The 16,775-nt window shown below is 34.0% G+C and overlaps 2 protein-coding genes across 2 annotated transcripts; one reads left to right on the top strand and one right to left on the bottom strand.

Moving 5' to 3' along the window:
* Positions 1–6,823: 6,823 nt before the first annotated feature.
* On the top strand, positions 6,824–11,107 carry LOC110735413 (ribosome biogenesis protein NSA2 homolog). Its single transcript, XM_021915605.1, has 9 exons — positions 6,824–6,954; positions 7,084–7,203; positions 7,302–7,369; positions 8,243–8,351; positions 9,655–9,723; positions 10,187–10,244; positions 10,410–10,645; positions 10,735–10,786; positions 10,908–11,107. Exons 1-9 carry the CDS (start codon positions 6,952–6,954, stop codon positions 10,973–10,975), a joined length of 783 nt encoding a protein of 260 aa, XP_021771297.1. The 5' UTR covers positions 6,824–6,951; the 3' UTR covers positions 10,976–11,107.
* A 362-nt stretch (positions 11,108–11,469) lies between these two features.
* On the bottom strand, positions 11,470–15,828 carry LOC110735412 (receptor like protein 30-like). The gene is made up of 2 exons (XM_021915604.1): positions 11,986–15,828; positions 11,470–11,595 (listed from the first exon to the last, which is right to left on the bottom strand). The coding sequence occupies exon 1, from the start codon at positions 13,257–13,259 to the stop codon at positions 12,024–12,026; it is 1,236 nt and encodes a 411-aa protein (XP_021771296.1). The 5' UTR covers positions 13,260–15,828; the 3' UTR covers positions 11,470–11,595; positions 11,986–12,023.
* Between the last annotated feature and the right edge of the window lie 947 nt (positions 15,829–16,775).

Below are 16,775 nucleotides of genomic sequence, written 5' to 3'. Positions count from 1 at the left end.
CGAATGAAGCAAAATTGTGGAAAGTTTAGTGTTGCGGAAAGTTTTATTTTCTTTTCTCTTCTCTTTGTTTTTGAAAACTTATTTTAAGAAAACAGCCAATCCAATTTGGTTGGTCCATGATATGGGTCCAATAGTAGTGTAGTTGGATGGGGCTTGACAAGTGCTTTCCAACGATATATTATAAGCCCAATTCCGATGAATATTGAGGAAGTTATGGCCAATTTACTAAACTGGGCTCGGTTTGAGCCTTATATGCAGCCCAATGATCTAGGGGAGGGCCTAATATGATTTACCATTCCTAATGCAATTAGGAATGATTTTAGTCTTCTAGATTCTTCTAGAAGGTTCTTTTCATTCCTAATTCAATTAGCATTGATAAATTGACTTTTATTGACTTTTCAGAGTTTTAATTAAAATCAAAGAGCTTTTTTTTTGAGGAAAGATATGATTTTATCCTCCTGTACGGCAATATTTATCTGATTTTAGAAAACGCGTGAAAATTTGAAGTCAGCGCCAAACGCCAGCTGTAGCGCCTGGCGCTACGCTTAGCGCCTGGCGCTAGTGTTGGCGCCTGGCGCCAACAGCCAGCGTTGCCGCTGGTTCGTTTTTCTGTGCGCCAATATTCTGTTTTGTTAATTTTATCTTTTTGGCTGATTTTCTCTATAAATAACGTATTAAAAACTCCGTTTTCATTCATCAACAATCAGTTTTCAATTATATTCACCTACAACCAGTTTTCATTCGCAATCATTAATTCTCTCATTCTCTTTAATCATTCACCATCTCTCTCTTTCTTTCTCTTTTCTAAACTAGTCTTTTACATACAAAATTCCGCATTCGCAAGATCTAGAAACACCTAGCCATATTCGAAGTTGCCTTCGGCCTAGACGTGAAAGGTTTAATTTCTGAGGGTTTGGTCCCAAATCTCTATTTCAATTATTTAATTTAATTGTTTTTATTATTTTCCTTGAAGTTACTAACGTGTGTATTTTGTTATTAGAAAGAGGTACGAGGCATCAAAGTAAGTACTTTAATGGTTTTATTGATGTTATGATGTAGAAATCATGTTTAAATTGTTACTATGATATTCCTAGTATCATGTCTAGGGTAACTTTAATATCAAACATGATTGTTATGACGCCTTTTATATTCTTCCTAATATTTATGATTGTTAGTATCATGTTAGGGTTAAAGCTTTGATTTTTATTGTTTAGTGACATGCTAGAGTTTGTTATTAATCTTGTTAGTATCATGCCTAGGATCTTGCTATTATTATGCTTTAATATTAACATGAACATGATTATGATTATAATTGTTATAATTTATGATGATTATGAATATTATGAATATTATTATTTCGATGATGATTATTTTATTTATGATAATTATTTTAATTATTATTAATACGATGGTTATTTTATTTATGATTATTATCATTATTATTTCAAATATAATTTATTTATTATGATTATGTTGTTTGATATTTATTTATTGCTTGATCATGCCTTTTTATGCATGTTTAAAGGGAATTGGTACTTGTAATCACGCTTAATAAGATAATTAATAATCTTGTTTAGGGTTAATTTGATTATGATTTCAAGTGATCGCCAATAATAGTTTTGTTTGTGCATTATATTCAACCAACATAGATTAAACAGGTTTAGGGTTAATCCTATTGATTGCATGTTAGTCAAAAAGCGCACATGAATACGATCTGAATAAAGTAGAGGCCAATTATTAGGGCAGGTTCAATCTCTTTTAGGTTGGATTTGTACCTTCATCCCCGAACCCTTATTTGGTTCTAGACCTTATGGAGTTGACGATCTCTTGGATCGTTAAGGGGTGTAACCTTCACCCTGTGAATGGTTTACAAGTTCCTAAAACTTGTTGGCGACTCTTTTGCTCTATCTTCTTCCCTTTTGGACGCCACCGTACTTAAGTGTATGATCACAGTGGGGTTCAAGCAAGGGGTTAACGCTGAAATTTATTCCCCACAGGTTACATTGTAGAAAGTGATATATATTAGGGCACAACGTAGAAAAGTGAAAAAAAACAGGGTTACTCTATAGAAAACCCCCTTTTTTTTTACCTATTCTCTTTATTTTTAGTTACATACATATAAGAATTACTCTAAACCGATTGAAACTTGCATAGATCATGGTGATTAAGTTAGCAATAGAGTTGAACATGATGGGTTGGGCCGGCTAGAAGGTCAATTAAATATGACACATGAAAATGGCTTGATGCAGCACAAGCCCAACACAAACCCGACATGATGGTATGAGAGGTATGCGGGTGGATCGTTTTGAGCTGTGCATGAATATCATTCTCAAGATTTGACATAAATCTAGCATAAATATGACAGGTTGACTTGCTCATTTTTGTACCACTTTAATAAAAATGTAAAAAGGAGGTTTGCTGGCATGGCATAATATATTGGATAACATGTGTATGGGCTCATCATGATCGACACGAGCCTTATGTAGTACGACTGTTTCTAGGCCTATATAGGCTTGGTGACCTTAGTTTGCTTTAGCACAAGACACACTGACAGTCTGACACAACAAGATCATACCCACAAGAATATTGGAGAAAAGTTGAAGGAAATCCCCACTCCATAAATAACCTTAGTGAAAGTCTCTCTCACAAATTTAATATTGTGAGTTATAATCTTTACCATTAAACTTGACGGTTACAAAATTTGATTTGTTGTCTAGACTTAGCAAAACACAAAATTAATCTTTGGACAAAGGAGTTTCAAAATTGAGTCTTTCCCTTTCGTTTTCTTTTCACTTTTTGACATAATAGCCACACATAGTGACATAGGGTTGAAGCATGGGTCTCTTTCGGTGGCTAAATAAAGGCTACCAAGATTTAGGCCATCAATTTCGTTTAGGACCACACTAGCATGATTAATATCACAATTACATCCCAATTTTAGCGGTTACTCTTTTCCTCATTACAATAATAATAAGTATGAAATATTATAAACTTATACTCAACTTCAATGTCAATCTTTTTAGTAAATCGTACTCAACCAAACTCACCCCAATATGAAGTATAAAAGTTAAAAAAAATGTCTACACCACACAATTTATAGAATTGCCGTGTTCATAAGATGTGCTCTTCTTAGTGCATTAATTAAGTCATCCTTTTCAAAGTGCATGAAATTTCGTTCTATTAATCGGTAACCTAGGTGTCCCATGACTTCCAACCAATATAAAGTACCTATGATTGTGATTAGTCCGTTGTTCACTTAAGACCACAAATTAATACTCCTGCTCATGCTTTTTTTTGACGGCAAGTCGGCAATCCAGCATAATAATCATCAGGTTTTTAAAGGATAATAATTAATAATATATGTAGCGTGTAGTGCTACAAATAAATATATTTTCTAGTTTGATAATAATCTAGAAATGCATGACATAATTATGCGCAAATTAGTGTAAATAATGTGATTTTTAATTGTTTTTTCCATTTCTAACCCCTTATATACTCCCTCCGTTTCAGGTTACTCGCAACAAACTAGGGAATTGCGGACTCCTAGGCAAAAAATCCGAAGCATGTTTAACGAAAAACAAGGGATATACTTAAGTGTTAATCAACCCAAAACCTTACACCAACAATCCACCACCAACACCTAGCAGGCTAGCACCGCCAGTCCACCACCTAGACCATGAAACCACCCAACACCACCACCAAGCACCACCAGTCCAGCACCTGCTAGCACTACGAAACCCCCCAACACCACCATCTAGCACAACGAAACCACCCGCAACCACCACCTAGTACCACCCACAACCTCGATACCCACAACCCACGAAACCCAGAACCACAACCTACAACCCCGAAACCCACCATCCACAACCCCTGAACACCACCCAAAATCCACGAACCCACAACCCCGAAACCCACAACCCACGAACCCAAATCCACCACCCACAACCCCCGAACCCAGATCCACCATCTACAACACCCGAACCCACACCCACATCCACGAAATCCACAACCCACGAACCCACAACCCCAAAATCCACAACCCACGACCTTGAACCCAAACCCGAAACCCTAAAATCCGAAACCCACAACTCTCATCGGCAATTACAAAACAACAAGAAAAGGAAGAGAGTGAAAATGGAGGCGGCCATAAAAAAGGGAAATCGACAGCGACTTCCGGTGACGGTGGTGAATCTATGGTTTTGTCATTGCCGGTGAGAGTTATGGGTGGTGGGTTGAGATGGGAGAGGAATGGTTTTGGGGGAAAGAATGAAGTTAGGTTAATGTTAGGGTTTAACTTAATAAGTTAAAATCAGTAGTTTAATTAGGGTGTTTAATAAAAAAAAGTAAGGGTAATTTTGTAAAATCACACACAAAAACTTACTAAAATAGGAAAGAAAAAGTTTTGTTGCAAGTAATGTGAAACGGCCATTTTTGTTAATTGTTGCGAGTAACTTAAAACGGAGGGAGTAGTTGTATGAAGTCCTATAGGCTATGTACATAATCATTTTCTATTATTTAATACTTCTTCCGTTTTTAAATACTTGCTTCATTTCTTCATGCACGGAGTTTTAGAAGAAATTGGAGAAAGTAATAAAATATGGAGGTAGTGGGGTTGGTGGAAGAATAAAAAATTGTAAAAAGCAAAAGTAGTGGAGAAATTGGAGGTGAGAGAATATGAAATGAATAAAATATGATATTTGTTGGGTCCACTAGGTGGTAGAAATGAATTAAATATTGTAAAAACTTTCCATATAAGGAAATGGAGTAAGTATTTAAAAATGGCCAAAAAAGGAAAGTGGAACAAATATTTAAAAACGGAGGGAGTATCTACTCAGTTTGTACTACTACTTTCGTGTTCTTTAATTTGCAACGTTTCTCACTTTATATTTGTCAATATATGTTTTCAGTGGTATACCTATATGTAAATCTATAATCAAGTAAAAATTATACAAATCTAAGGGCCTACTCCCTCCGTTTTAAAATACTTGTTCCACTTTTCATTTGCGGCCGTTTTTAAATACTTACTCCATTTCCTTATTTTGGAAAACTTATACAATATTTAATTAGTTTCTCTCACCTAGTGGACCCAACATATATTATCTCTTCTGCGATTCTCTCCATTACTTTTGCTTTTTACAATTTTTTATTTTTCACCAACCCCACTACCTCCATATTTATACTTTCTCCATTTTCTCCTACAACACCACGCATGGAGAAATGGAGCAAGTATTTAAAAACGAAGGGAGTATTTGTTTCACAAGAAGTATTACTCCGTATTTCACTACAAAAATAAAAGTTTTTTAACAACTAAGTTTGGCAATATCTTTCTATAACGTTACTAAATAGCAATGATTTTTTTTTTGGCCTAATTAAAACAACATTTTATATTATGCTTTAGTTTTTTAATAATTAATTACGTGTACTGTTTTTTTATTTGTTGTTGTTTAAAACAAATTGTCATACTAGTTGAAAATAAATGACATTACATTTTTGTCTTGTTGCCATATAACAACAAACTATGGCAACTGATATTTAATTTGTATAGATTTAGGAACAAAGTTAATAAATCTTTGAATTGTTGCCTTTAGAAACAAGTTGTCTAAAGAAGTTTTAATTTGTTTCCATTGGAGATACTCTTCTTATTATTTTTTTTGCTATAATGACATCAAATTCTAGTTTAATTTATTGTCATTAGAAACAAATTGTGTTATTATCTCATACTAACTGACATCATAGTGATTTATTGACAAGTTGTCTATAGTGATTTATTGACACTCTTCTAGTTATTTGTTACTATAACGACATCAAATAGAAACGAATTTTTAATTTCGTCCTTAATTTAGAGACAAAATTTTCAATTTTATCTCTAATATTTCATTAACTTATTATCAATAATGTGCGTAGAAATAAACAAATAGTACTTGATATATTTGGTAAGAGTTCCACCATGTGACTTTGAGGTCACATGTTTGACTCATACCAACTGCGACTCTTGAAACTGGAGATTCAAAGAGTCTTACATGTAATGCCGAGCCGAATTGACCCGAATGAGGTTTTGGATTGATAAAGGGATTGAGTTGAATCAGATAGCTAATAGGGATCGGGTTTCTGTCTCATAGTATTGATAGCAACCAATATCAATGATTTGTTGCTATTTTAGGAGTTTGTTGCTGCTTTAGCAACAACTAAATGGTAATACATTGCCAAAGTTGGCAATGCATGCACCAATGCATCACAAATGCCTTACTTCAATTTACATTTACAATGATTCATATTTCTCATGACTAAATAACACCTTTGTGTGTTTTTTTTTTTTGGTTAAAGAAGAATTAGGGCTTGTTTGGTTCATCTTATTTTTACTGATATGATCTGATCTGAATGTCAAATTTTACCAAACTCCGACCTTAAATATACGATAATCTATATGGATTAAATATATCAAGTGGGGTCTTGATAGATTCGTAATAATGTGTATTTTATTGATATATGATTTTCGTAATTTTTTTCATTACGAAATTAAAGATATTTAGTGATAAAAACTGCACATAAAACGGTGATTTGATATGAACTTATTTTTTCTGAACTTATTTATTCTAAAATAAGTTAAATAAGATCACAATGGCCCAATTTTGATACCCAATTCCAACGACCTAAATACCCTTACCTAAATTAAGGTATCCATAATCCAATTCATTGTTTATCACTCAAAAATAAACAATCCAAACAATCAAAACCAAACCAAAACAATTTGAAGCCCATAACATTTATGGGCTAAGTCGGTTACGAATTCCGACCCGACCCGACCCACATTCTAAAAGATCTAAACTTAAACCTCCGCAACGTCTCTTTACTCGCTTCTTTATTCTCTCTCCTCTGGCTCACTGCAGCCACCAAAAACCCTTTTTCCCCAAATCAATCGAATTCTAGGGTTTATCAGCAAAATTCGTAACCATGGTTCGTCTTTTTCTCTCTCCCCTCCAACAATTTGATGATGTTTACTGCAATTTTGGAGCTTCGATTTCATCAGTTTAATGGCGAAATTCAATTTTGCATTGATTTGATGTGATTTTCTGTTTTTGACAGCCTCAAGGAGATTACATTGAGCTTCACAGGAAGAGAAATGGATACCGTCTCGATTACTTCGAGCGTAAGCGTAAGAAGGAGGCGCGTGAAGTCCATACACGCTCTAAAAAAGCTCAAAATGTTAGTCTAAATTCGTCTGCATTTTTGTTTTTTTTTGAATGATTTATTTTATAATTTGCTTTGATGTTGATAATGTTGTTTTCAATGGAAAATTTCAGACTTTGGGTATTAAGGGTAAGATGCTTGCTAAGAAGAGATACGCAGAGAAAGCTCAGATGAAGAAAACGTAAGAATTATGTTTTGATTCCTCAATGTTTAGTACTCTGTATATTATTAGTTAGCTTTATATTATTTTTACAAGCTCGGGTCGTCTCGGGGTTATCGGAAATAGTGGTGAATTAAGGATGAGTTAGATGTTATGTTATTTGGTTAAGTAAAATTATGATCAGGTGAATGCCCTTAATGAATTAATGGTAACTACTACTGAGTACAATACACTCTTTTAGTTGTGTGTTTTCGGGTTTTATCATGATAGGATGGAATTGGAAGGCATAGGCGGTAGCCGTGGCATACTTTTGTTGCTAATAGTGTTTAACCAAATTGATCTTCTTGATCAAGTTTAGGGACTAAGATTGTTGCTCTGGAGTTTTGGTAATTTTGTTGGCTATACGGAGATGTACAAGATGCTTATGTTTGTCTTGAGAGAATTGGTTATTTGAGAATGTGAACATGTAAGGTTTTATATTGGCAGTGCCATCCTGATTTCATTCACTGCTTAAAAATGGGGGAAAAGGTTTGTTTAATCTTTAGTCTTAACCCAGGAGGCAATTGACTTATTAACCGCTATTTTTTTTGGTTTAATATGGAAGGATCAAATATTGGGGAAGGAACCTAAATTGTATTCTTATTTGTTAAGAGATTGGAGAGCTTTCTAAATATATTAATGAAGCTTGTGAAAGTTAACTACTCTTTAAGTATCCATTTGTTGCGTTATATCTGATGATGTAAATGGTATTGGGTATTGTTTGCTCATTATTTTGATTGCCCCTACATCCCCTCTCTTCAATATTTTATGTATTTTTTATTTCCCTGTGTTGAGGTGTTTTATAAATTATAACTATTCTTTCTGTGATTGTTTGTAACTTGTGCAAACCAACAGACTTAAGATGCATGATGAAACACCAAGTAGGCGCAAGGTGGATGAAGATGTTCAGGAAGGAGCAATTCCTGCATATTTGCTTGATCGTGAGCAAACAGCAAGGGCTAAGGTGGGTGTGTTATGCTAATTTCATTTGGAGACAGTGTACCTTTGCTCAACAAGTGCTACTTAATATTCTCAGAAATTTTTTCAACTGATATGATTAATAATACTTTGCATATTTTGATTCAATGTTTGTATTGAGGTTGAGTTAAGCAGTCTGTGGTCAGAGCTATATGCCTTGTTTGAGAACTCTACTCTTATTTTTCACCCTGATGACCTGGTCACTCGATAGTTAATATCATGGAACCTTAGAAATATTGTTTGTTTGTCTAACGTGTTTTCCCCAAACCTGGGCTAAAAGCAAATATGCTATAGTGGATCTTTTGCTCACGATTTACTTGAAAATTTGTAAAAAGTTTAAGATTTTTTTTTTTAATTGGTAAAGTGTCTGGGCTAGAATCCATCATAGAATACATTCAAGAACTAGTGCTATTGGGCTATTGTCTTGAAGTTCTTCCTCCTAGATCTTCTTCCATGATTTCCAGGAAACTGGAAAAGATATAAATAGAGCTTAAACTTTTGCTACTGTTGCATGCTGAATCCTGTTGTAGTGTAACAGTTGGTGTTGCTTAGTCAAGAATTTTCAATTAATTTTTAATTAGTTCCTGTAATAAATCTTCTTCTATAGTCATACGGACATGGATGATGTCTGTTTCCTTTAAGGATTCACTAGAGGAGGAAGATAAGGGAAATTTCTTAAACGAGAGCCCCATGAGATTTGTTCCCTAGACAACAGGGATCTGAGGTAGGGAATAATGCCACTATTCTTCCACCTCAACCTCTATAAATAAGAATTAATATATTATTCTTTCCTTATTAGCCCTACCCATAACCATATGGAAGAATGAAAATCCCTAGAACTCTGCTTTTAAGGCTTTAGCTATGTATTAGATACAGGAGCCAAAGCTAATTCCTATACTTGGTAATTGGACACCAATATTAATCTTCTTGGTGTTTATATTTGAAGTTGGATGTTTGGATGCTGGAAGAGGGCTCAGTCATTGCAAACATGCAACACATAGAGTTGGTTGTACCTTTTGTGTATTCATTATGTCCTTAGAATCGAGTTCTCTTTTCTATCGAGGGTTTGATTTTGTAAGATTATATGTCAACAAGCTGTTAGCAATCTTTGGTTTGAGAAAGAGGTCTCAAGGAAGTTTTTCCTAATTTAGATTATTTACTAACTATTTGATACTGAAGTATTGGAATTTCTTAATCTAACTTTGTTGCTAAAACGTGTTTGTGTTATGCTCAGCTTTAACTTCTTATATATTTTTGTTTTTGACTAATTTTTTTTTCTTGCTAAATAGATTCTGAGCAACACAATCAAGCAAAAGAGAAAAGATAAAAATGCAAAATGGGCGGTTCCATTACCCAAGGTAAAGTTTAACTTTGTCTTGTCTGTTAGTCTAATAATCTTCTATATTCTACTTCCGAGATTTATCTACTGTAAGGAACCTGCAAATGCCAAAGCAGTTTTATATCTATGTCTATAACTATTTGTAGTAATAGCCAGGATTCCACCCCCCCCCCTTTTTTTTTTAATATTTATTTTTTTGTTTTACTTTTCCAGTTTCAATATGTCCTATTCAAGGCTCTATAGATTTTTTTCCCTTTCTATTTTTATAATTAGATTGTTGATTGTCATATCCTTCTCTTTTCCCTTTACTAGATTCTACTCTCTATCCTAATATCAGACTGGGGTTTGGGATTACCATTATTTATTTTGATTTGAAAAAAGGAATGTTTTTAACAATCTCTCTCTCGCTCTCGAGTGGTTAAAGATGGTAGACTTACATTTTTAGTAGCTTCTTATTTTGATTAAAAATTTCTGTTCCTCAGGTTAGACCAGTTGCTGAAGATGAAATGTTTAAAGTTATAAGGTCCGGGAAAAGGAAGAGTAAGTGTTTTATGAAGTGCTTTCATGTATTTAATGGATTCTATTGGTTTAACCAGTTGCTATGTGTATGAAGGATTTTTTCTTGTAAGGCAGTAACAAAGTGTTGTTATGTTGAAGTTTAGCAGTTCTATTGGTAGCTAAGTGTAACAAATTTTTCTCTTGCAGCCAAGCAATGGAAAAGAATGATAACAAAAGCTACATTTGTTGGTCCCTCGTTCACTAGGAAACCACCAAAGTATGAACGGTTTATCCGTCCATCAGGATTGCGTTTCACCAAGGCTAATGTCACTCATCCTGAATTAAAATGTTCATTTAATCTTGAGATCATCGGAGTGAAGAAGAACCCCAATGGTCCAATGTACAGTTCACTTGGTGTTATGACCAAGGGTACTATCATTGAGGTACATCTCATTCGGTGCATAATTTTTAGGTTGGCTCACTGGCTTACTGCTAATGCATTGCTAATTCGTTTGCTTTGTAAAATCTCTAGGTCAATGTGAGTGAACTTGGTCTGGTCACACCAGCTGGGAAAGTAGTATGGGGTAAGTGATTCGTTCAAGTTTTTTTTTTTACGAGGATAATTTGTTGAAATCTCATTGTTGACTGCTACCTTGTGTTTCCTTCTCTTTTTCTCACCTTACTGTGCTTTTGTGCGAATTTCAGGGAAGTATGCTCAAGTGACAAATGACCCTGAGAATGATGGCTGTATAAATGCTGTTTTGCTAGTTTAATCAGGTTGTTAGCAAACGGGTCACTGAAATCACCTGTAATTTTGACAATATATCAGTATTAAGTGGATGCTCAATGTTAAAGAAAGACACATTTATGATTTAGTTTTTTCTTTGGTGCTATATGTTCTCTAATCACGATTCACGAGTCTTAAACTGTGTTGTTTTACGTGGATTAGGTCAAATTAACCAGGTTAGCTGTATTTTAATATTCGTCGCGTGTTTTGTTAAGTTGAAATTATGATCGAATATGTCTTGCCTTTTGGTCTTCTTGGCTGTGTATGCTTCAGGTGATGTGTACCTTTATAATACAGTAAATGAAAAGTTAAAGATAACAATCTAAGCTTTTGCCGTTTTGCTATAAATAGTTTCACCTATCTATAAGATCTCTTATTAAGGGATAGTATTATAGATTTATAGTAATTCATATCATAGAAGATGAGTGGCAGCAGTACTAGTAAAGTAGTAATACTTCTTAGTATTGTACCTTAATGCTAATACAACCCTTACAATTTTTCAAACTATACTAATTAAATGCTACACAATTTTATTACCAGTGGCTCTTAATTATAAACTCTAAGTTGGCACAATGCATTTCTGTAATCCGTACATGCCAGCAATACCTACATGAAAAATAAAACCATAATTCAGTATCAATTCAAAGGCATGCAAATTTGTGAGGGATTGAATTCATTATTAACAACCTATGATAATTATATTTCGATATCTTACATGTACAGTAAATCAGTAATAGCTAGCAAAATAACGGGAGACTTTGTAACGACTGCTATTGGTTTTTTTTGAATAAAATAATGTTAGAAATTTCAACCAAAAAAAAAAAAAAAAAAAACTAAATAAAAAATAACATAGGCAAGCAAAGCAGAAAATTAAAATGAGGGATAAACATAGCAAAGAAGTTTGTGATGATTTTTAGTAGTTCAAAGATACAAATCCAAAGCAAATTTAGAGAAATACTTAAAATTCACAAACCAACAAATTAAAACCATACTTACCATCCATATGTTTTTACTGTTACATCCTTTATATGGGTCTAGCGCATTTGCCTTTGTTGGTTTCTCCTTCTTCTTCCCCTCCTTCCCCTTGCACTCTTATCTTCCTTGCGTAGGATTTTCATGACCAGTCTATGAAGATGCTTGCAATACCATTCTCTATATCTCTTGATGTAGAGAAGAGGCCCAATGAAGATCATAATCCCAACAGGAAACCCGACTTCAGCACCCATCAGCATCCACTCTATGTTGTTCTTTGAACTCCAATATGATCCTTCTGAAGAGGTAGGTGGAGTTGCCCTCGAATCTGGCTCAGTCAATGGTGGGCCATACAATGCTTGGTTGCCTTCGTATGAAGATGCATCGAATGACTGAAGTTGAGTGCTTGTTGGGATCATTCCTGTTAGTTTGTTGAAGGATAGGTTCAGGTAGCCAAGGAAATTTAAGTTTCCAAGCTCTCCAGGTATCTTCCCAGTTAAGGCATTGCAAGAGAGATCCAACGATTCAATCTGACTCAAATTTCCAAATGATGATGGAATATGGCCCCAAAATGAGTTGTGAGAAAGGTTGAGCACTACAAGAGCATTTAGATTTCCCAATTCTCTTGGAAGCTCTCCATGGAAAGCATTGCTCGAAAAGTCAATGCTTGTGAAAGTTATCAGGATGTACTGCAACTCATAGGAATGACCTTTGAGGTTGATTGTCACAGAATTTTGATAGTATGTAGAGGATACATTACTTTGCACATAGCCTGGTTCTGTTTGCTCTTTAGTTGCGCTAGCCATCATTGATGTCCACTTAAGAATCATCGGTGCTGTTAGTCCACTATTAAAATGATTGGAAGCTAAATCCACAATTTGAAGCTGTGGCCAAACTGAGGGGCTCTCTAGGCACACCATTGTTCCATGGAAGTTGTTGGATCTAAGGACGAGAACTTTTAAGTCGGACAAGCTTTCCAAGTGGCAAGGAAGGGTGTCATATAATCTATTGTTCCCCAAATCTAAAACCTGTAATGCTTTGCAGTTGGCAAGTGATCCAGGTATCTGTCCTTGCAAAAAATTCCCATTCACTTGAAGATTATTGGAATGAAGGTCAAGGGTTAAGGTAGTGACGGAAAAGAATGATGACTTTGAAGTGTTTGAGAGTGTTCGAGGTGGGTGTATTCCTACAAAGTGGTTGGATGAAAGGTTTAATGTGATATCTCCTCCAGATAAAATTCCCCACATCCACTTGGGCACCATTCCTGTGATAATGATTGATTCTTTAAGAAAGAACATCACAATGGCTATTAGCTACCAGTCATTACATGCGGTCAGTCTCAATGGTGCCAATGGCATTGAAATGAACCAGATTTTTTTAAAATTTCACTAAAAAGGCACAAAGTTTAAATCAATGTGTTAGCATTAAGAAGATATGGGAATTTCATGGGGAAAAACAAAAAAAAAAAAGAAATCCAACCCTACCAGATTCTTCAATTCACAGTCTACAAACAACAGAACAAAGTATTCTCCAATTCTGCAACTAACTCATGATCATGGAAGTAATAAAAAAGCCTTTAATCTTACCGTAATGAATTTATAGAGGTCATCAATAACTTCTTTCGGAACTTCCTCCCAGTCGCGATAATTTATATAATGTGTTGTGTAGTCGTATAATAATTAACAATCAAATTCAAACATTTATATTGACAAGGTTTTTTTTTTATTATTTTTATTTTTTTACAAATAATTCAATTATATTGTAGATATCGATTATACTATTACAAACTTTCCACCTATTTATTTTTTATTTTGTCAAAGTTGCATATGAATTTATACCAAAAACTTTGGTATAAATTTTTCCTTGTGCACATATAGCACATATGCTAATGTAAAACTTTGACTGAAAATATATATCTTTAATAATTAAACTTATAACAATTGAATGTTATAGTAATAAATATGACGATTCCAACAAGTAACCACATGACTATATTTATTGTTATGTATAAATCACAAATATTAGCTAAAGTGAATTAGATGAATTGTACAAAAAGTCAAAACGTTTCATTTATTTAAACACAGTTGGAGTATGATTTTTTATATTTATTTCAGTGTAAATTTTCACACGATTATAAACAAGATTTAATAATGGCCAAATAAATGCAATAAATATTATGTAATGAAAATGAGAAGACTGAATAAAATATAACAGAGAGAGTATTTCATATTAATAAGGACTGTTTATAAAAAGTGTGAAAACGGAAAAAAAAAAATTTATCATGAAAAGATAGTAATAGCTTATCCTTTTGTTAATTAAATAGGAGGAAAGTGGAAATTCATTTGGGTTCAAAGCCAAAAAAAAAAAAAAAAAAAAATAAAAATAAAATGATGCTATGGGGTCTCGAACCCTGAACTTCTTTAAGACAATTGAATGTTATAGTAATAAATATGACGATTCCAACAAGTAACCACATGACTATATTTATTGTTATGTATAAATCACGAATATTAGCTAAAGTGAATTAGATGAATTGTACAAAAAGTCAAAACGTTTCATTTATTTAAACACAGTTGGAGTATGATTTTTTATATTTATTTCAGTGTAAATTTTCACACGATTATAAACAAGATTTAATAATGGCCAAATAAATGCAATAAATATTATGTAATGAAAATGAGAAGACTGAATAAAATATAACAGAGAGAGTATTTCATATTAATAAGGACTGTTTATAAAAAGTGTGAAAACGGAAAAAAGAAATTTATCATGAAAAGATAGTAATAGCTTATCCTTTTGTTAATTAAATAGGAGGAAAGTGGAAATTCATTTGGGTTCAAAGCCAAAAAATAAATAAATAAATAAAATGATGCTATGGGGTCTCGAACCCTGAACTTCTTTAAGACACATAATTCACTCACCCAACTTCCTTACTACTGAAGCAATGTTGGAGACACTTAATATCATTGCAGATTATAATATATATATATATATACATATATAAAAGACGCTTTTCCAGCATTTTTTTTTTTTTTTTGGTGGGGGTAGCACGTGCCCCCCGGGCGTCAACATGGATCCGCCACTGGTTGTGAAACATCAAGAACAACTAATTTGACAAGTTGCGAAATTCCAATGGGTACTTGTCCGCTGAAGCCTACCTCGGATAAATTGAGGTAAGTTAGGCTAGACAGTTTCCCAATTGTTGATGGTATTTCACCTAGCAAATCATAGTTATTCGCCAAGTTCAAACTTCGGAGGAACTGAAGAGAAAACAAACTACTTGAGTTGTTGATGCCGCCGATGATATCTTTTCCACTCAAATCCAGGCCAATGACTTGACCATTGGAGTTGTCGCATTTGACGCCTCTCCAGCTACAACAGTCTATGTTTTTGTTCCAACCCACAAGCTTGTCTGAAGCTTCAGGGGCGAAGGTAAGATTGTTTTTGAATTCAAGAAGTAAAGATTTTTGATCATCTAGACATCGACTCGAAACAAAATTTGTGAAGAGGTAGCTGTGTATAATCCATGTAAAGATAAAGAGAGAAATTTGCTTGATTTTTGCAATGTTGCAGAGCAAGCAAGCTGCAAGCTAGTCTGTGTTTCAAGAGATAAGTTGTTAAAAAGACGTGAGATTAGCCAACTAATAATTCACTTAGTCAATCATCACTCGGTGTGGAATTGGAGTGATGATGACTCTTATTTTCTAATAAGTCAAGCATTGATTTGATGACTTTTTCAACTATCATGGATGATATCTATTACTTGAAACTTCTTGTATGGTAGTCCAACTGCTTTATGTATTACTCGTAATAGATTATGAGCTAAGCTGTGATGTATGGTAAAGATTCATTATACTCCGTATATTTCAAGCAATGAATTTAAGCTTAGGAAGCCAAGTCCATAATTTGAAGTATTGGTCAAACTAAATCAATAGTCTTTGCAGCTTTCACTTGGGGCCCTGGGGGAGTTGGGGCTAAATAAGGTCCAGTATTTGCCAATCTTGAATTCTTGATAAAGTTTTTGTAGTTATTTTGAGTATATTTAGAGGTGTCGACTGGGGGATATATACGATAAAAATATGTTTAGTTGAGTCCATAATATGAAGTAAATTAAAGATAATAGAGGAAGTATAAATTTGAAGTATATACTATATATCTATTTTGAACAAGGGGATTGACCAGTTTATATTAGTTTAGGCCACAATGTAGTATAACTAGGGGTGTCAATTCGAGTAAACAATTTAGTTTCGGGTTGAATTTATTGGTTTCGAGTTATGTAACGGGTCGGTTTATTGGGTTGAAATGATAGCAGGTCGGTTTTGAAAATTATCAGGTCAGTTTGGTTTTTCTTTCTTTTCTTTCTTTTTTTTTCTTTTTTTTTTTTTTTTATTTTTTATTGCGGTTTTTATTTGGGTTAGGTCCTAATAGGGTCAGGTTGTAATCGGTTCGGGTTATAATCAATTTAGGTTTAATTGGGTCGGTTTGAAAACAGATTTAGCCAATTAAAAATGGATTTTGGTTCAATATAGTTCGGGTCGTAATTGGGTCGGGATGTAATTGGTTTGGGTTAAATTGGGTCGGTTTGCAAACAGTTTTCGATACCAAAAAGAACGGGTGAAATTGGGTCGGGTCATTATTAGCTCAGGTCATAATCGGTTTAGATTAAACTGGGTCGGTTTGAAACACAGTTTTACCCAATTTGAAGCGGGTTTCAGCTCAATCATATCAGGTTAAAATCAAATCGGATCATTATCAAGTCGGGTTAATCAGATAATGGGTGGGAACGGATCAGATTATAATCAAGTATAAGAATT

Source organism: Chenopodium quinoa, unplaced genomic scaffold (assembly GCF_001683475.1).
Source record: "Chenopodium quinoa cultivar QQ74 unplaced genomic scaffold, ASM168347v1, whole genome shotgun sequence".
Classification (NCBI taxonomy): domain Eukaryota; kingdom Viridiplantae; phylum Streptophyta; class Magnoliopsida; order Caryophyllales; family Amaranthaceae; genus Chenopodium; species Chenopodium quinoa.
This window is presented reverse-complemented; position numbering and strand designations above follow the sequence as displayed.

What these genes read in the sequence shown, in the direction of transcription:
- LOC110735412 (XM_021915604.1), bottom strand. Translation starts at nt 13,259, where the DNA reads ATGTTCTTTCTTAAAGAATCAATCATTATCACAGGAATGGTGCCCAAG.
- LOC110735413 (XM_021915605.1), top strand. An exon ending in AGCAAACAGCAAGGGCTAAG is followed by an intron (nt 8,352 to 9,654) that starts GTGGGTGTGTTA and finishes CTTGCTAAATAG; the next exon opens with ATTCTGAGCAACACAATCAA. An exon ending in CCAAGGGTACTATCATTGAG is followed by an intron (nt 10,646 to 10,734) that starts GTACATCTCATT and finishes TAAAATCTCTAG; the next exon opens with GTCAATGTGAGTGAACTTGG.